A 21,791-nucleotide genomic window follows, 5' to 3' on the forward strand; every position below is an offset into this window, starting at 1 on the left:
CCCTGACTGCAGTTTGCAGTTAGTTTTCTGAATTTGTGTATATTCCTTAAAAAACATTGCTGAATTCAATGTTATGACTGAACCCTCTGTTTCAGTCATAACATTAGCATTAGTAGAGGCATTTGATGCAAGAAAGCAAGCTTATGCAGCATCAGCCAAAAAAAAAAAAAAAACCCACTTCCACTTCAAAATATCTGTCCAGCTGAGCCTTAAACTTATTTAGGCTATCAACCTCCACCACAAGGGATGGAAGTCTGTTGCACCAACCAACCACCCGCTGGCTAAAGGCAAATTTCCGCACGTCTATCCTACATCTGTCTTTCCTCAATTTGAATTTATGCCCTCTCAGGTGATTTTTCTGAGCTAGAGGAAGAATCCCATCAGCACTGAGCATGCTTAAACCATTCAAGGCTTTATACACCTCTATCAGATCACCTCGCTGGTGCCTAGTCTCCAGACACTGTAATTTGCAAAACTTAAGCCTTTCTTCGTAAGAGCACCCCTTTGTTCCATTCACTAATCTTGTTGCCCTTCTCTGTACTCGTTCCAGCAGCTCTACATCCTTCTTGAAATGAGGTCTCCAGACCTGTATACAGTACTCTAGGGTGTGGCCTGACCATTGCCTTATACAATGGAATAATCACCTCCTTATCCCTGCTGGAAAAATTCCTGTATATCATTGACAATACTCCATGAGCTACTCTTGCAGCCCGTCTGCACTGTTCAGAGAACTTCATATCTGCCTGCACAACCACCCCCAAGTCCCTTTCATTCTCTACCACTGTCAGTGTAGTACCACAGAGTTGATACATTGCTCTGGGGTTGCTGTTTCCCATGTGTAGTACTTTACATTTGTCAATGTTAAACTTCATTTGCTACCTGTCAGCCCATCTGCTCAACCTTTCCAGATCCTGTTGCAGCAGCATAGTGTCAGTAGTGTCCTTGACAACCCTGCCAACCTTTGTATCATCTGCAAACTTGGACATTAAGCTTGATATACCATCATCAATATCATTTATAAATACAGAAAACAATAATGGACCCAACACTGAGCCCCGAGGGACTCCACTAATAACATTAGTCCACGATGAGCAGTGTCCATTGATTACCACTCTCTGTCTTCTCCCCCTCAACCACCCCTTTATCCATAGCAGCAATTTGCCTCCAATGTCACACTGCTCCAATTTGTATAGCAGTCTTCCATGTGCAACAGTATCAAAAGCCTTTCTAAGATCCAAGTATATAATATCAAAGTTATTCCCTGCATCCAGTTCTTTTGTGACTGCATCATAGTATCCAATCAAGTTGGTCAGGCAAGACTTCCCCTTAACAAAACCATGCTGTGTCTGAGCTATAACTGAAGTCTTGTCTAAATGATTCTGCAGTGCTTCTTTAACCAGTGCCTCCATTAATTTTCCTGGAACAGACGTTAAGCTCACAGGTCTATAATTACTTGTGTCAGCCTTTGATCCTCCTTTGTGAATTGGGGTTACATTTGCACATCTCCAGTCCATGGGTACCTCCCCTGAGTCCAAGGAAGCTATCATAATTATGGCTAAGGGTTTGCTTGCTTCCTTTGCTGCCTCCTTTAATATAACTGGATAGATCCCATCCACCCCGGGTGCCTTTGTTGTGTTTATCTTCAACAGTTTCTCCTCCACTTTACTCCCAGTTATTTCAAGATTCTGTAGCTTACTGCTAGAGTTGAATACACCTCTGGCATTCCCCCTTGCTGAATAACTCCTCATGTGTGAATGTCGATGCAAAATATTCATTTAGTTTGTTAGCTACCTGAGCAGGATCATCAACAGTTGACCCATCAATATCAAGTGGACCAATCTGATTCATCCCCTTCCTTCTAGAGTTTACATAAGTAAAGAACTCTTTGCTGTTTTTCTTTGCATCCCTTGCCAAGGATTTCTCGTAATCTGCCTTCGCCTGCCTAACCTCCTTTGTAACTTGGTTGCATATCAACTTGTATCTATCATAGGCTTCTGTGTCATGTGTTAATTTGTAAGTATCCCATGCATTTTTCTTCTCTGCCATATGCCTCATTAGTTCATCTGACATCCATTTTGGCCTAAACCTTGAACAATATTTCTTAGTTGGTATGTAAAGCCTAGTAGCTTCCAAGATAAGTTCTCTGAATGCTTCCCATTTTGAATTTGCTGTTGGTAACATCATCAGTTGGTCCCACTGTATAGAATTTAAATACTGTCTCAGTCCATCGTAGTCGCCTTTACGGAAGCAATAACCCTTCCCTTTACCCCTAATGGTAGTTACCTCTTTGAGTAAATCCCACTTCAGCACACTGTGATCACTGCCACCTAGTGGTTCATTTATCTGCAGATTCTTAATGCATGAAGAATCACTGCTGATAATCAAATCAAGAGTATTACTCCCTCTAGTTGCCTCCCAAACATGCTGATGTAGAAAACAATCATCCAATAAATCCACAAAAGCCCTGCTAGTGTGTGAGTAACCAGCCCCCAAATTCCAGTCAATATCTGGTAAATTAAAATCTCCCATTATAAGACTCTCTGATTTACTGGCCCACTCTATTTCCCTGTACAGTTCCTTATTATATTCATCAGAGTCATTAGGCCTATAGCACACTCCTACTCTCAATTTTGATCTCCCAATGCTTATGTCACACCAAACTGACTCAACACTGCACTGTCCGGCGATGTCGACTGGCTTCACTTCCTTGGTTTTTATGTGTTTCTTAACTAATAGCATAACCCCTCCCCCCCTTCCTATCCTGTCTATCCTTTCTGTAGACGTTGTACTCCCCAAATTGCAGTTCTGCATCCCTTATATCTGTGTGACACCACGTCTCTGATATCCCAACAATATCTGCCTTTGATGCATTTGATGAATTTGAGCAATACCTCAAATTCATCAAATTTATTTACTAAACTCCTAGCATTGGTGTACACGCAAGTATACCTGCACCTGTTTCTATTCTTAGCTACCCTAACACAACCCATGTGTTTACTTGTACCGCAATGGCTCCCAGCAGTCTCTGAAATACCATGCATCTTGTTTTTCAGGCTTCTGCTCATTCTAATAGAAGCAGTGCAAGAATCTCTTTCACCTCTGCCAGTGGCTACTGTCAATCTATTGGTCTTTGTCTCCCCCCAAGCTAGCAGTTTTCCGACCCACCTAACACTGCCTCGATAGCATCAGCAAATATTCTTGCACCCTTTCTATTTAAGTGTATCCCATCCCTGTAGAAGCAATCTCTCCTGTTAACAAGTACAGTCCAGGCTGAAAAAAATTCTACCCCTTGAGCCTTGCACAATCTTTCCAGGGCCGAATTGATTGACAAGGCTCTCATCATATACTCCCTCCTATCGTGTCTGGGCAGAATTGCAGACACTTTCAAATTCAACCCTAATTCTCGGCTTTTGTTCAACAGTGACCTGTACTTGTTAAGTAATCCTGCCGGTCTCCTACTCTTAATACAAAGGGTACTAGGAAAGTTTTGCAATATGAAGCAACAATGAATCACAGGAAGCTGCTTGTTGCTGCATGTTGAAACATGTTCATACGTGCATAGTAGCCGCCGCGCCAAGTCGATGGGCTCAGTTATTGATTAGTAGTGAGAGTGTAAAGTGCTTGCGATGGCATCGTGGTCACGAAATGAGATAAGGACAGTTTTGCGGTATAATTTCGTGCGTGGTTTAACCATAGACCAGTGCTTAGAAGAAATGACTCTTGCACTAGATGATGATTGTCCACATCGTACAACGATATTCAGGTGGTATAGAGAATTCCAAAGGGGAAATTTCACTCTGGAGGATTCTGAGAGGCCAGGAAGACCACGAACGTCAGTTACGGAGGAAAACGTTACTGCTGTGAGGAAAATGCTTGACGAAAACAGGCGAGTGACCTACCAACAGATAGAGGATACTTTGGGCCTAAATGCACCAGCAATTCGTTCGATTCTGCAAGATCATTTGCACGTGAAGAAACTTTGTTCTCTCTGGGTGCCGCATCAACTGACTGAAGAGCAGATGACACGACGTGTGACTTGGTGCCGGGAGATGTTAAAAAAGTTTGATAAGGGACAATCTCGGTATGTGAACTACATCGTGACAGGTGACGAGACTTGGCTGTACTATTACGATCTGCCGACCAAGGCTCAAAACAAAGTTTGGGTCTTTGATGATGACGACACACCCGTAATTGTCAGAAAATCCCGATCTGTAAAGAAGAAAATGATAGCTGTATTTTTCAAATCGAGTGGAATTGTGGAACGTGTCGTTTTGGACATGCAGAAGACAGTCACAGCTAAGTGGTATACTGAGCAATGCCTGCCTAAAGTCATTGGATCTATGAAGAACCTGCAGCCAAAGTCAAGAATAGACACCTGGTACCTCCATCACGATAATGCTCCAGCTCACCGCGCCAAAGCCTGCACCGAATATTTGACCACGACAGGACTGAAACTTCTCGAGCACCCTCCCTACAGTCCAGACCTTGCTCCCTGCGACTTTGCACTGTTCCCACATGTGAAAATGAAGCTAAAAGGGAGGCGGTTTTCCAGTGACGAAAACCTTCTACGGGCTTGGGACAACGAGTGTGCTTTACTCCCTAGTGAAACTTGGCAGAACTGGTTTAAAGATTGGTTTCGGAGGATGGAGAGGTGTATTGAATGTAGAGGAAATTACTTTGAAAAAATTAAATAAACAAAGCTGTATTGCAAAACTTTCCTAGTACCCTTTCTATTATTAGTGCCAACGTGTACAACTATATCACCTTTTGTGCCCTTAAAAGATGATATTCGCTCTACAACGTCATCAACCTTTGCCCCTGGCAGACATACCCTGGTCCTATTCCACCTATCTTTTTTACAAAGCATGTTCCCCGTTTCCCTGACAATAGAGTCACCAACAACTACTAGTTCCTTCGGGACCAGCGCATTCTGCCTTGGGGGTTGTCTCTGTGTCACGCGATGCCCGAGTTCAAGCTCTGGCATTGATGTGGGCAGCTGAGAGCTGGATGGGCCCCTCAATTTAGTTTCTTCGAGGGCATCCACCCTGTCCTTCAAGCTCTCATATAGGCCCACAAGAACGCCGAGTTGTTGCTTGATATCGATACACTCCTTGCATCGCGCACACACAAAGACATTGCCCTTGGCAGTATCATGTCCCGTACCCAATTGCTCTGGAAACATCAAGCAAACAGTGCATTTTATAAGGCTGTGAGTCAGAGGACAACTGCCCCCCTCAGTTCTGCTCTGAGCCACAGCACTTCCATTAGCTTGAGCCTTTTGCTTTGCTGCTCTGGTCTGAGTCATGATTCTATTAATTTATTAATTAATTATAATTAATTATGTTATGTTATTGATTATGTTAAATATAATTAATTATATTACGTTTGTAATCTAAGTCGTTATATGTATTTATTTAAACGTACAATTTAACTGCTAACGAAGTTCAACTAACACTATCTAGTACGGTATATAACTATCGTATCACAAAGGCGGGAAAATTACGAACGGTAGCGGAGTTGAAACACGTGGAAACCTTTACCGATACTTTTATGCAATTACAAGGCCGAGTAAAGAATAAATACACCAAATTAATCAGAAAATCCCAAAATAATGTTATACTACTAAATTTAAATCAAAAGTTTTGGAAAAAGAATAATTTCAAATCAATAAATAAGAAAAATCCACTTAGCGGCTTTGAACACGACCGTCTCTAGTAGCCTCGTCAGCGGAGAAATAAATTATTTCTTAGGAGACAAGGGTGAACATGATTTGATTAAAACAACACAACAATAACACATGGATTGTTAGTTAAAATGGAACAACAAAGTTATTATCTTTAAACTACTTATTGTTACTTACCTGTAAGTATTTATACGGAGTTTCTTGGTTCACACTATTTCCATGTATACTCAAGTCTTCCAAACTTAACTGAAAAAAAAAAAAAAAAACTGTTTTCTTTATGCACATTTATAATAATGACAAGCAATATTTTTAGTGAAGCTTAATTAATATAACTTTTCAACAGATATTAATGTCGCATAAAGCTATTCTGGCGATGGTAAAGAAAGCCAACACAAGAATCACAGGAAACTTCAGGAAAACTTACCGAGCAAACTCGTTTCCAGCTACCACAGTTTCTCCCTGCATTCTTGATAAACAGATGGTGTGTTTGTTATCAGTAGTGGCAGTAGAAGTCGATAATGATGTACTGATTAGTTGTTTCTCATTATTATAAGCAGATTATTGGAGTTCGTGAGTGTAATGCCATCGAGGCTTAAATTTACTTACGTGTATACCCTCCAGACTGCTTCAGTCTTAGGGTGTTAATCATCTCCCTCCTGCTGTTTTAAAATAGGAAAACAACTTCTACAGACAGTGTGTGTTATCGGTAGTGGCAGTAGAAGTTTGTTTCCTATTGGTAAAAAACAGCGGGAAAGGGGATACACCCGAAGACTGAGGCAGTCTGGATGGTGTACCCGTAAGTAAATTTCAGCCCACTCATGAACTCCAATAATCTGCTTTTAATAATAAGGAAAAAACTAATCAATACATCGTTATCGACTTCTACTGCCACTACTGACAACATGCACCATCTGTTTACTGAGAATGGAGGGAGAAACTGCGGTAGTGGGAAATGAGTTTGCACGGTAAGTTAAGCAAAGTTTCCCATGGTTCTCATGTTAGCTTTCTTTACCTTACCCACTATTCTTAGCTTCCTAGACGTCCTTTTTTTTTTTTCTCTTCCTGTCCCAATATGTCCCATATTTTGTTCTACTCAAGGTCATTCATATATGTGACTCAGAGAAAAAAAAAAATAAGAAATAAGATTAATACTTATTTAGATGAGTACATTATACAAAAATTATTTTCAATTCATTATATTCTTGAAGGGCTGACATTATGTGTAAATTCCACAGAATTCAGTAATATGCATTGCCAACCCTATGATCTATTAACTAACTTTATTCAGATCAATGACTTGTAATCAGAACTGAACACACCATATGTGTTGTGTGAAAGATTGACATACAGCTGACAGGACTGAAATGAGAACAATGATTTCTGAAAACATTGCCAAATTGTATATTTCTATTCAGATGGTTCTGATGCAATTGCAAAATTTTCAATAAAACAACTTAATCTTTCCCATGGTATATAACTGTTGTTTGCTTAATTCCATCCCATGCAATGAATAACCACCACATAGCACTACCTATTCTAATTAAATGATATAGGTTGTATTTGGTTGCCTGTCCCAACAACCAGTAAAAATGATGGTACACTTAATTCCACCAGAGCTATTAATATTACTTACAAAAAACAAACATTAAAATGAAGATATTAAAAATTAAATATTTATTACAAAAGTCAAGTTTGTAAACATAATTTATGATATACGAAGTCCAGATACAATTTTTCACATAATGTTGTTAAGGTTACCAAATGTCTCAAGAAGTTAGAATATGTACCGGATAGGTTACTCAAACAACTGAAAATCACTGTTTAAGACTATTATCTTTCCAGGTTAATATCCTGCACATAACATCATGAGCTGTCCTGAAGTCAATAATAACACATTCGCATACCACTACTACTAGCTTGGTGTGAACGTCAGTGGTGTAACTACGGTATTGCAAATGCGGCCTTGGCCATAGGCACTGAAAGTAGTTAAAGATAACACTCAGAATAACAGAATTTGATTTATTTTTAAAATATGACTATGATTTTTGAATCATGTAGCTTTTACATAAAAGCTACAGGCTTTTGGACAATTAATTTTATTTTATAATTCAATATTTTATTTAATAATTACATAAATTCTACCTTTCATTTATTTATTTATTTACTATTTTTTTTGTCAATATTTTCCTGGAACTTAAGGTTAATCCATAAATAATAAGAAGTAATTATTGTTTCATAAATCTGCTGGGAGTCATGACATAACTAACAGTAAGAACAGGTGCATGTATACTTCCATGTACACCAATGCTAGGAGTATAGTAAATAAATTTGATGAATTTGAAGTGCTGGTCAAGACATTAAAGGTGGATACTGTTGTGATATTAGAGATATGGTGTCACACAGATATAAGGAATGCAGAATTGTAATTTTGGGATTACAATGTGTACAGAAAGGATAGACAGGATAGAAAGGGAGGAGGGGTTATGCTGTTATTTAAGAAACACAAAATCTAAGGAAGTGCATCCAGTTGACATAGATGGACAGTGCAACGTTGAGTCAGTTTGGTGTGACATAAGCACTGGGAAAGCAAAAATGAGGGTAGGAGTTTGTTATAGGCCTGATGACTCTGAATACAATGAACAGTTATACAGAAAAATAGAGTGGGTCAGTAAATCAGTCTTATAATGGGGGATTTTAACTTCCCAAATATTGACAGGAACTTCGCATTGGTCACTCGTGCACTAGCAAGTCTTTTGCAGATTTATTGGATGATTGTTTTCTACAGCAGCGTTATTTTTGTTATTTTTTTTTTTTTTTTAGGAGCATTAGCAACTAAGGCCATATTGCTCCGGGATGTGCGGTGGTCATTCCCTGACCTTTCCGCATCCTCCGTATTTGGTGGTGACGGGCTCAAACCCCGGTCTAATCAAGAAGCGTATGCTACACACTGCTGCTCCTTCCCAACTGGCTACGGAGGCGCTACAGCAGCGTGTTAGAGGCAACCAGAAAAGTAACACTCTTGATCTGATTATCAGCAGTGATTATTCACGCATTAAGAATTTACAGATAAAGGAACCACTAGGTGGCAGTAATCACATTGTACTGATGTGGGATTTACTTGAAGATGTAACCCCGATCGGAGTCAAGGGAAGGGTTTTTCTTTCGTAAAGGGGACTACAGTGGTCTCAGATAATTTTTAAATTCTATACAGTGGGACCAACTGATGATGTTACCAACAGGAAATTCTACATGAGAAGCATTCAAGGAAGTAATCTTGGATGCTACTAAGTTTTTTGTTCCGAATAAGAAATACTGTTCTAGGTTTAGGCAAATATAGATGTCAGAAGAACTAATGAGACTTGTGGCAGAGAAAAAAAAAATGCATGGAATGCATATAAATTATCAGGTGACACAGAAGTGTATGGTAGATATAAGCTAGTATGTAATTAAGTCACAAAGGAGGTTAGGCAAGTGAAGGCAGGTTATGAGAAATCATTGGCAAATGATGAAAAAAAAAAGACTTCTTTACTTATATAAACTCAAAAAGGAAGGGGATAAATCAAATTGGTCCACTTGATATCAATGGTTTGACTGTAGATGATCATTCACAATTAGCTGCCAAATTAAATGAGTACTTTGCATCTACATTCACACTTGATGGGTTATTCAAGGAGGAGAAGGCCAGATGTATATCAAACTCTAACAGAGAGTTAAATGATTTTGTAATAACTGAAAACAAAGTGGAGAAGAAATTGCTGAAATTAAACATAAGAAAGGCACTCGGGGTGGATGGGATCTATCCAGTTATATTAAAGGAGGCAGCAAAAGAGGTAAGCAAACCTTTAGGCATCATTATGAGAGCATCCTTTGACTCAGGAGAAGTCCCCACGGACTGAAGATATACAAATGTTTCTCCAATTCACAAACAGGGATCAAAGGGTGACACGAGTAATTACAGACCTGTTAATTCGACTTCTGTTCAGGGAAAATAATGGAGTCACCGGTTAAAGAAGCATTGCAGGATCATCTAGACAAGACTGCAGTAATAATTCAGACACAGCATGGGTTTGTTTAGGGGAAGTCTTGTCTGATCAACTTAATTGGATACAATGATGTGGTCACAAAGGAACTGGATGCAAAAAATAATTGTGATATCATATACTTGGATTTCAAGAAAGTTTTTGATTCTGTTGCACATGGAAGACTACTGTACAAATTGGAGCAGTATGGTATTAAGGGTAAGTTGCTACACTGGATAAAAGGATGGTTGAGTGGGAGAAGACAGAGAGTGGTAATCAATGGACAATGCTTTTTGTGGACTAATGTTATTAGTGGTGTCCCCCAGCATTTGGCGTTGGGCCCATTGTCTTTTGTACATTTATCAGTATTAGTGATGAAGTTATATCAAGCTTAATGTCAAAGTTGGCAGGGTTGTTAATAACAGTAATTACAGTATGCTGCTGCAACAGGATCTTGAAAAGTTAGGCAGATGGGTAGTAACCCCATAGAAATATATCAACTTGGTGGTGTTATATTCGGGTAGTGGAGAATGAAAGAGACCTGGGATTAATTGTGTGGTCAGATATGAAGTTTTCTGTGCAGAGCAGACAGGCTACCAGAGGGTAGCCTGTCAATTTTGCTAACAGGGATAAGGAGGTGACAGTCCCCTTGTATAAGGCAATGGTTAGGCCATACCTTGGGCACTGAGTACAGGTCTGGAAGTCTCATTTTAGAAAGGATGTAGAGTTGCTAGAACGAGTATAGAGAAGGGCAACAAGACTAGAGATGGGAACAAATGGGTGCTCTTACGAAGAAATGTTCTGCAAATTTCAGCGTTGGGAAGTGATCTGATTGAGGTGTATAAGGCCTTGAATAGGCAGCAGGCTCAATGCTGATGGGATTCTTCCTCTTGCTCAGATTACAAACCTGAGGGGCATAAACTGAAATTGAGGAAAGACACTTGTTGAATAGATGTGCAGAAATTTGCATTTAGCCAGATGGTAGTTGATTGCTGGAACAAACTTCCATCTCTCATTGTGGAAGTTGATAGCTTAAATAAATTCAAGGAAGAAGTGGACAAACATTTGGAGCAAATTGATGGGTGAAATGAGAAGTTTTTTTTTTTTTTTTTTTTTTGTGGTTGATGCTGTATAAACTTGCTTTGTTGCATCATATGCCTCTACTAATGCTAATGCTCTCAGTCTGGAAATACAGGATGGTGATCTTTATATTCCAGATTCTTCATGTTGAAGTAATTTTGTCCATGGATTTGAAGGGAGCTAAAAAAAGGGCAACCTTACCTAATGTTATAATGGTTGCTATGCTTAGACTAAACATGAACAGACACATCTTATGTCAGCTTTTAAACACATACTTTTAAATTCATCAGGTGTGTAATTGAAAAAAAAAAATAATAATAATAATAATAATAATACATGTATGTATTTGAAAAATAGCATAAACCTAGCTAAAAACCAGAAGAAAACTATACTTACTGGAAAAGTATAAACCATAAGATTTTTAGAAAACTTCTGACTAAAGTCTAAGCAAAGCTGGTAGATATGCACAATTTTCTGATTTCGTAACTTCTAGCAATTTATTGAACTTCAAACAGTCATTGAAATTCTATGGGGTTGGCAATCACCAGTCTTGGGACTTTTCTGAGGAGCTGAAACATTGCAAGCAGCCCTTCTTCCTTTTTATTTTCTGTGAAATTTAATCTGTTTTACCAATAATATCTTAATAAAGTGTTCTGGAGCCTTTCAATGTTTTGACATCATAGTATAGCCTGGTAGTATTTGCTTTGCTCGAATAATTTTCCATTTATTTCTGAGAACATTCCAGGTTCTCATGTACAGGATATCTGATGGATTTCCAGAGAGGTATGATTGTCACTGCACATTTAGCATATGTTTCAGCAGACACTTGTTGAATGTTCAAAAACTAGTGTTTTTTGAGTTAACAAATGGAAAAAACACCTGTGAAGAGACACAACTGTGATTGAAAAATGTAAGGTGACAGAGCAATGGATTATCAAGTGTAATTGTTACCAAATACTGTACCTGTATTCCAGGTTACTGATCCCCAAAGTCAGATCATGATTTGTGATGTTCTCAGCATAGAATTTCATATTTATCACACAACCCATTGGTCAGTTGTTTCTACCAACGTATAACTGTGGGAGCAGAGCATAATGCCAAAAAGACATTCAGTAATAAATATCAAAACGGATGTGCACCAAATAAAACGACATACTGTTGTGCAGCATTTATGCAATATCCTTTGTAGAGTTTCATTAAATGTATATGCATGTATATGTGTGTGCACACACACACACACACACACACACACACACACACACACACACACACACACACACACACACACACACACACACACACACACACACACACTAAAAAAGAGTGATAGCTATACACATTTTAGTTTTTAATAATTATGAGCAATTTATTTTTTAAGAGAACAGTCGTTCGGCTCTCCTGGGCAAGTGGGTTCCAATTCAGGAAGTTTTTAGATTAGCAAATTACATTTGTTAGAGAATTATTATTTATTTTACACATCATCCTCTTCAGCAATTTTTATGAAATATGTTCTTAAGTGACTGGCCACTTTATTAGGACCATGAGATAATAACATGTTGGAATGTCACTAGCCATAATAACTACTCTGACACCATGTGGTATGGTCAACAAGATGTTGAAAGTGACAAGAGGAAGACAGAACTATTTTTGTAACAAAATTACCTCAATTCGAGCAGAGACATAGCAGAGGAGAGAAGCTTAGACCATCATATTCCTCGAACCACTCTTTCACACATCTGAAGAAATGGATGGTTGCACTGTTATCTTGGAAGTACTCCGATCCAGAGAGATAAACATATAACTTTGCCAGATTTAAAAACTGTCTGAGACCCCTGTAGTCATCTTTACGAAAGCAAATTAATTTATTTTTTGAGTTGCTTTATATTCCTAGTAACAATACTGTAGTTTAAATCAAATTTAGATAGAGATTTTGTAGGTTATTACTTAGCATCGGTAAGGGTATCAAATAAAATCCACGTGTGGACAGGTTTCGCAGCTCCAGCAAATGCTACGTTTTTAATTATACTTAGCTGCTTTATTGACTTAATTGTTAGATTAAATTATTTTCTATAAGTAGCTTATAGACCTAGTCAAGCTCCATGGTTTATTTTGAATTTAGATAGTGCAATTTGGAAAGTAATTAATACCTCGTGTCCGTAGATTAACCGTTCGTAACTTGCCGCCATTGTTATACGATACGTGTGCTAGAGTAAGGTTTAATGGAAAACTAGATAGCGTAAGGTTTAACGGAAAACTAGATAGCGAATATAGTAGTATCAATTAATCAGTAAAATTTATTAATCTTATTAAATTTCATTGTCAATTGAATTATACTTTTTTAACTAAATAAATATAGCAACCTAGATATTACAAACTTAACATCATCAATTAATATATATAAGTTGACAGGAGATAAGAAAGTCATATAACGTAATTCGGAGATAATATTCGATACCGAAATACATATATATAGTGTTATAACTGCATTAGGATATAGGTTTAGGGTTATATTTTGTATTGGAATTTTATTGAACTTGAATAGAAATCATGACTCAGACCAGAGCAGCAAAGCAAAAGGCTCAAATTAGTGGAAGGGCTGTGGCTCAGGGGAGAACTGAGGGGGGATGTTGTCGTCTGAATCACAGTCTATTGAAATGCACTGCTTGTTTGATGTTTGTGGAGCAATCAGGAACAGGACATGATATTGCCAAGGGGAATGTCTTTGTGTGTGCGTGATGCAAGGAGTGCGAGGGAATCAGGTGCCAACTCGGCATTGTTATGGGCTTATATGAGAGCTTGAAGGACAGGGTACCCTCGAAGGATTTAAATTAGGGGGCCCATCAAGCTCTCAGCTGCCCATACCAATGCCAGAGCTTGCACTTGAACATCATGCAACACAGTTGGAACTCCCCAAGGCAGAATGCACTGGTCCCAACGGAACTAGTTGTTCTAGGTGACTCTATTGTCAGTGAAATTGGGAACATATTGTGCAAAAAGGATTGATGGAACAGGACCAGGGTATGTCTGCCAAGGGCAAAGGTTGATGACATTGTAGGGCAGATATCATTCTTTAAGATCACAAAGGGTGATATTGTTGTACACATTGGCACTAACGATATTAAGAGTAGGAGACCGGCAGAATTACTTAACAAGTACAAGAAAATGCTGAAAAAAAGCAGTGAGTTAGGATTTTATTTGAAAGTGTCTGCAATTCTGCCCAGACACAACAGGAGGGTATATATGATGAGAGCCTTGTCGATCAATTCGGCCCTGGAGAGATTGTGCTCAAGGGATTGATTTTTTCTCAGCCTGGTCTGTGCTTGTTAACAGGAGAGACTGCTTCTACAGGGATGGGATACACTTAAATAGAAAGGGTGCAAGAAAAAAATTGCTGATGCTATCGAGGCAGAGTTAGATGGGTCGGAAAACTGGTAGCTTGGAGGGATACATGGACTAATAGATTAACGGTAGCCGCTGGCAGAGGTAAAGAGTGATTCTTGCCCTACTTCTATTGAAATGCAATTGAGCAGCAGCCTGGAAAGCAAGGCAATGGGAATTTCCAGGATTTCTAGAAGTCATAGTGGAACAAGTAAATACATGGGCTGTGTTAGGGTAACTAAGAGTAGAAACAGGTGCATGTATACTTGCATGTACACCAATGCTAGGAGTACAGTTAATAAATTCGATGAGCTTGAAATGCTAGTCAAGACATCAAAGGCAGATATTGTTGTGATATCAGAGACATGGTGCCACACAGACATAAGCAGTGCAGAACTGCAATTTGGGGAGTACAGTGTGTACAGAAAGGAAGGACAGGAAGGGAGGAGGGGTTATGCTGTTAGTTAAGAAACACATAAAATCTAAGGAAGTGCATCCAATTGATGTTGGTGGACAATGCAACGTTGAGTCTGTTTGGTGTGACATAAGCACTGGGAATGGAAAAATGAGAGTAGGCGTGTGTTATATGCCAAATGAATCCGATGAGTGTAATGAGCAATTGTGCAGAGAAATAGAGTAGGTCAGTAAATCAGAGTGTCTTATAATGGGAGATTTTAATTTCCCGGATATTGACTGGAATTTTGTGGGTTGGTAACTCACACACTAGCATGGCTTCTGTGGATTTATTGGATGATTGTTTTCTACAGCAGCATGTTCGGGGGAAAACTAGAGGGAGTAATACTCTTGATCTGATTATCAATAATGATTCTTCATGCATCAAGAATCTGCAGAAAAAGGAACCACTAGGTGGCAGTGATCACAGAGTGCTGAAGTGGGATTTACTGAAAGAGGTAACTACCATCAACGGTAAGGGGAAGAGTTTTAGCTTTCATAAAAGTGATTACTGTGGTCAGTATTTAAATAACAGTATTTAAATTCTATACAGTGGAACCAACTGATGATGTTACCAACAGCAAATTCAAAATGGGACATTCAAAGAATTTATCTTGGAAGCTACTAGGCTTTTCATACCAACAAAGAAATATTGTTCAAGGTTTAGGCCTAAATGGATGTCAGATAAACTAATTAGACATGTGACAAAGAAGAAAAATGCATGGGATACATATAAATTAACAAGTGACACAGAAGCCCATGATAGATATAAGCTAATCTGTAACCAAGTTACAAGGGAGGTTAGGCAGGCAAAGGCAGATTACGAGAAATCTTTGGCAAGGGATGCAAAGAAAAACAGCAAAGCGTTCTTTACTTATGTAAACTCTAGAAGGAAGGGGATGAATCAGATTGGTCCACTTGATATTGATGGTTCAACTGTTGATGATCCTGCTCAGGTAGCTAACAAACAAACAATGAATATTTTGCATCGACATTCACACATGAGGAGTTATTCAGGGAGGGGAATGCCAGAGGTGTATTCAACTCTGGCAGTAAGCTAGATAATCTTGTAATAAATGAGAGTAAAGTGTAGGAGAAATTGTTGAAGATAAACACAAGAAAGGCACCTGGGGTGGATGGAATCTATCCAGTTATATTAAAGAAGGCAACAAAGGAATTAAGCAAACTCTCAGCCATAATTATGAGAGCTTCCCTGGACTCGGGGGAGGTATCCATGGACTGGAGATGTGTAAATGTGACCACAATGCACAAAGGAGGATCAAAGGGAGACACAGGTAATTAGAGACCTGCAGGATCATCTAGACAAGACATCAGTTATAGCATGGACAAAACATGGGTTTGTTAAGAGGAAGTCTTGTCTGACTAATTTGATTGTATACTATGATGTAGTCACAAAGGAACTGAATGCAAAGAATAACTTTGATATCATATATTTGGATCTTCAAAAAGCCTTTCATACTGTTACACATGGAAGACTGCTGCACAAATTGGAGCAGTATGGCATTGCAGGCAAATTGCTGCTATGGTTAGAGGGATGGTTGAGTGTGAGAAGACAGAAAGTGGTAATCAATGGAAACTGCTCTTTGGGACTAATGTTATTAGTGGAACCCCTCAGGGTTCCGTGTTGGGTCCATCGATGTTTTCTGTATTGATGATGTATATCAGGCTTAATGTCCAAGTTTGCAGACGATATGAAGGTTGGCAGGGTTGTTAATGACAGTACACTGCTGCAACAGGAACTAGAAAAGTTGAGCAGATGGGCTGAGAGGTGGCAAATGAAGTTTAACATTGACAAATGTAAAGTACTACATATGGGAAGCAGTAATCCCAGAGTAACATATCAACTCTGTGGTACCACACTGACAGTGGTAGAGAATGAAAAGGACTGGGGGTAATTGTGCAGGCAGATATGAAGTTTTCTGAGCAGTGCAGACAGTCTGCAAGAGTAGCTCATGGTGTCTTGTCAATGATATACAGAAATTTTTCTAGCTGGGATAAGGAGGTGATTATCCCCTTGTATAAGGCAATGATCAGGCCACATCTTGAGTACTGTATACAGGTCTGGAGGCCTCATTTTAAGAAGGATGTAGAGCTGTTGGAACGAGTACAGAGAAGGGCAACAAGATTAGTGGATGGGTGAAATAAGGGTGGTTTTTTTTTTTTTTTTTTTTGTGATGCTATATAAGCTTGCTTTCTTGCATCATGTGCCTTTGCAAATGCTAATCCTAAAAGCCCTTCACTTTAGCCTAGATGGTAGTTACAACTTCAAGTAATTCCCACATCAGTACATTGTGATCACTGTTATCCAGTGGTTCCTTTATCTGCAAATTCTTAATGCATGAATAATCACTGCTGATAATCAGATCAAGAGTACTACTCCCTCTGGTTGCTTCTCAAAGATGTTGCTGTAGAAAACTGTCATCCAATAAATCCATAACAGTCTTGCTAGTGTGTGAGTGACCAACCCACAAGTTCCACTCAATATCTGGAAAGTTAAAATCCCCCATTATAAGACATTCTGATTTACTGGCCCACTCTATTTCTCTGCATAATTGCTCATTACACTCATCAGATTCATTAGGCCTATAACACACACACACCTACTCTCATTTTTCCTTTCCCAGTGGTTATTTCACACCAGACTCAACACTGAATTGTCCACCAACATCAATTGGATGCACTTCCTTAGATTTTATGTTTTCCCTTTTTGTCCTTTCTATCCTTTCTGTACTCATTGTACTCCCCAAATTCCAATTCTGCACTGCTTATGTCTGAGTGACACCACGTCTCTGATATCCCAACAATATCTGCCTTTGATGTCTTGACTAGCACTTCAAGCTTATCAAATTTATTAACTATACTCCTAGCATTGCCTCTGTGTTGCCTGATGCACAGGAGTAAGCTCTGTCATTAAGCTGGGAAGCTGAGAGCTTGATGGGCCCCTCATATTAATTTCTTCGTGGGCATTTATCCTACACCTCAAGCTCTCATAGACACCCATCAGAACACTGAGTTGGCACCTAATTTCTTGACACTCTAGGCATCTAGCACATACAAAGACATCCTCCTTGGCTAGATCATGTCCCATTTTAGAAAGTTCAGCAAACCTTTCAGACTTTGCTGGGGTGTTTGACACCCTATGGTGGCCAAGCATCCCAGGAGCTCCAGAAGGCCAACATATCTGCAAACCTGTATAAATGCATAAGATCATATCTCTTAAATAGATCTGTCACTGTCCAAGCTACATATTGCTCAGGCGCAAGACAAGTTTCAGAGGCTTCCTACAGGGCTCAATTTTGGGTCCCCTCCTTTGGAACATAGTTCTCGATGGCTTTCTTAACCTAGATCTTGGTAATGCCATATCTCCGGCCTACGTGGATGATCCGATCCTGATGTTGGCTGAAGACACCAGGGCAAATTGGAAATCTCGGCTAACCATGCAATAGACATTCTACAGGACTGGACTGTTAACAACAATCTCTATATATCACTGACCAAAACAAGCTCAATACTGCTAAAAAGGACCCTGGGTATAAGGAGACCTCCCCAAATCCAGATTCAAGGAACTGACCACAGAATTAAAGCATCTTGGCATTGTTTGTTGTTGTTGTTGTTGTTATTTGGTTTTTAGGAGCATTAGCAACTAGGGCCATATTGCTCCGGGAAATGCAGTGATCATTCCCTGACCTTTCCGCATCCTCCGTATTTGGTGGTGACGGGCTCGAACCCCGGTCTAATCAAGAAGCGTGTGCTACGCACTGCTGCTCCTTCCCGCCTGGCTACGGAGGCGCCTTCTTGGATTGTGCTGGATAAAAACCTGTCATATACACTGCACCTGACCTATATCCAGAGGTAAATCAGGAGTTACTCTGCACTGTTTGCGAGAGTCTCCCGCAAAGGCTGAGGCTTGCATAGGAGAACTCTCGGGCTTTTCTACAAAGCAGTCTTCTTGCTGGCTATTTTGTATGCTGCTGGTGTATGTTTTCACAAGGACAACACAGTGGTAAGCAGAAAGAAATTGGAAACTACACAGCGATATATACTTCTTACCATTTCGAGAGCTTGCAGTACCGTCAGCACCCATGTGCTCCAGGTCCTGACAGGAACCCTTCCCCTAGATCTGGAGATCTTCCGCCGTGGGATGCTCCACCAACTTTCAAAAGGCAGTAGTGCCACCTATCTCAATTTCATGACAGATCCTGCAAATGACTCTAAAATTGAAAAGAAACGCCTCTACACATACCTCCAGCAGGCCTGGCAGACTCGCTGGCAGACATCAACTAAAGGAGAAATTACCGGGAAATTTATATTCAACATACAAGTGGTTTACTCCAACTATTCTCCTTGGCTCTCCCAGGGATTTGTGGATAGTCATTCATCCCATGAATGACTATCCACAAATCCTGGACGGGACACCATCCCATGAAAGACTTCACATCAACCCTGGACGGGACATCAACCAAAGAACTACTATCCTAAAATGCTGGACGGGACACCATCCCATGATGACTTCTGCAGCTCGCTATACGCCTCTTGGCAGTCTGAGCTGGGTGCCCTTGCCTGACTCACTTTCACTCCTTTTCTCTGGTGGTGGGGAAATGGCATCTATGTCTCTTCCCCTCGCCGCCACCCCTCTTTCTCCTCCCTGTGGGGCTCATCGACTGATACCAGGGATCCTTCTTGAAGTTCTTAATAGCTGCTTATGTGACAGGGCCTTTCCATCACTATGGATGGATGCCCTATTAAAGCTGATACCGAAGGGACCATCTAGGCCAAAGAATGATCCACGATCTTATTGACCTATTGCCCTACTCCCTGGATTAGGAAAATTTGTTTGAAAGGATACTGGCAAGAAGGATTAGTGACTATACTGGAAAAAACCTAAGCTGGTCTGGCAGACAATATGGGTTTACTCCAGGTCCTGGAACAGAACATGAGCTTTGGGCATTGCGAAACCATATATTAGGCTTGAACAGCAAATACCGTATTTCCCCATGTATAAGACGCACCTTAATTTTGGGGCCTGAAATTTGAAAAAAAAAAAAAAAAAAGGTATTACATAAAGTTATTGAACTCAAGTCTGGTGCGTGTACGCATGCTTAGTCCATTCCGTTTCATGAACCTGAAGCCCCAATTGTGTCCTCCTTTGAAATCAGTAACTTCTGTTTCATCAGCAATTCTTCTTGCTTCGTGCTGAACCGTCTTTGTGGACACAGGAATTCCAATTGCCCTTTGCTCCTCAATCCATATCTTCAATTCCCTCTCTAAATCAGGCCATTTTGTTGACTTGCCTCTAATGGCCTTCTTCTGCCGTGGCGTTTTCAGTAGGGTTTCTTCTTCCCGTAGCCAGTCTCGGATTGTTTTCTCAGTTGGAGGAGGACCAAACTTACGTTCAGCAGCACAATTTCCATTCACTTTTGCAAATTGGATCACTTTTAACTTGTAAGAGTTAAAAGTGATCCAATAAAAGTTCTGAGCCATTTCTGGGCAGAACGGGGCAAAACGTAACCTAATATACCGGTAACAAGTGCAAAACAATGAGCGCAAAGACAACAAGCGCGAAAAAGCGGGAAATGCAAGTAAAAAACCCTACAACCACTGTATAAGACGCACCCAGTTTTTAGACCCCAAATTTTTCGAAAAAAGGTGTGTCTTATGCATGGGGAAATATGGTATGTCCTTGGAATCTTTATTGACTTTGAGGGAGCTTTTGACTCCATTCAATGAAACAGCATTCTTATGATGTTGAGACTTGCAGGCTGTTCAACTAGGATCTTTAGGGTTGTAAAGGACTACTTCACGCACCATACAGTGACTGTTAAGTCGTCGGTTGATTCTATTGTACGAGAGGTGACCAGGAAATGCCCACAAGGATTCAGTTTTTGGACCACTAATGTGGAACCTAGTTTTGGAGACTGGTTGCATAGGGACTTCGAGCACACAGAGATGGTTTTTTTTTTTTTTTTTTTTGGTAGTAGTTGGCTTCTGTGGCCATAATGCACCTCCCAAGGTTTTTGCAGTACTTTGATCCAAGCCCCGAGGCGGGATTCGAACCCGCGACCTTTGGGTTGCCAGGCAGGTACTTTACCCACCTGGCTAGCCCGGTCGGCAGACACAGAGATGGTGGCATAGCCGATGATCTTGTGCTGCTTATTGAAGGAAATTCGTTGATGCAACTAGAAACCAGGTCACAGCAGGTTTTGTTTGAACTTAATAACTGGTGTAGGTTACATAAACTGACTGTATCAGGAACCAAAACAAGGACAATGGTCTTCAAGGGTCAATTTTCAAGTAGAAGACCCCCAGTTGTGAGATTGAATGGGCCAAGCCTAAAATCGGCAAAGCAATTAAAATATTTAGGCATTATGTTTGACGGATCTTTGACTTTCAACTCACACGTTACTTATCTATCAGAAAAGGTGAGGAAATTTATTGGGATGATTACTCGAATCACTAGTTAGCTGAGAAATAAAAGGTAAGGGGCTGAATTTGTTATACGAATGTTTATTTATCCCCATGGTAACGTATGGTGCACCAATTTGGTTTGAGCGTGTAAGTGGAAAAGTATTTACTAGAAAGATCAGTTCCATTCAAAGAGCAATGCTCCTTAGGATGTGCATGGCATGCAGAACTGTGTCGACCCCAGCTTTGCAGGTTGTGACTGGAAAATTGCCTATTGATCTGCATTTGTTGTATTGTGCATTGGCTTACTTCATCCACCATGCCATTTCCTGTTCTTTTCTGAATATACAGGTGGACATCTTGGCAGATCCCAGAAAGGAAAGGAAAGGACAAGAATCTGGGATGCTTTGGTAAGTCTGGCAAGAGCGCTGGCATGTTTGTGATAAAGGGCAGATTACACAAAAGTTTTTCCCAGATTTAAGAAATTCAGCCTCAATAAAATTCAAATGGTTTGCCCCAAACTTACAAGCTATGTTTTTATTGACTGGTCATGGTTCGATTAATGCAAAGTTGCATGATTTAGGAATTACCGAAAGATCTAGTTGCCATTGGTGGATGGACACTGCTCATCGTGGACTGATGTTATTAGTGGAGTCCCTCAGGGCTCAGTGTTGGGTCCATTATTGTTTTCTGTATTTATAAATGATATTGATGATGGTATATCGGGCTTAATGTCCAAGTTTGCAGACGATACA

At 39.9% G+C, this 21,791-nt stretch overlaps 1 protein-coding gene across 1 annotated transcript in view; it reads right to left on the reverse strand.

Annotated features, from left to right (window-relative positions):
- VhaAC45 (Vacuolar H[+] ATPase AC45 accessory subunit) overlaps window positions 1-21,791 on the reverse strand; it is a 235,691-nt gene that overhangs the window by 171,155 nt on the left and 42,745 nt on the right. The window contains exon 3 of the mRNA XM_090388204.1: window positions 5,861-5,929. Coding sequence (XP_090244330.1) covers window positions 5,861-5,929 — 69 coding nt within the window. The remainder of the gene's footprint in view (window positions 1-5,860; window positions 5,930-21,791) is intronic.

This window comes from Mastigoproctus giganteus, chromosome 13 (assembly GCF_048544385.1).
Source record: "Mastigoproctus giganteus isolate SK-2022 chromosome 13, ASM4854438v1, whole genome shotgun sequence".
Classification (NCBI taxonomy): domain Eukaryota; kingdom Metazoa; phylum Arthropoda; class Arachnida; order Uropygi; family Thelyphonidae; genus Mastigoproctus; species Mastigoproctus giganteus.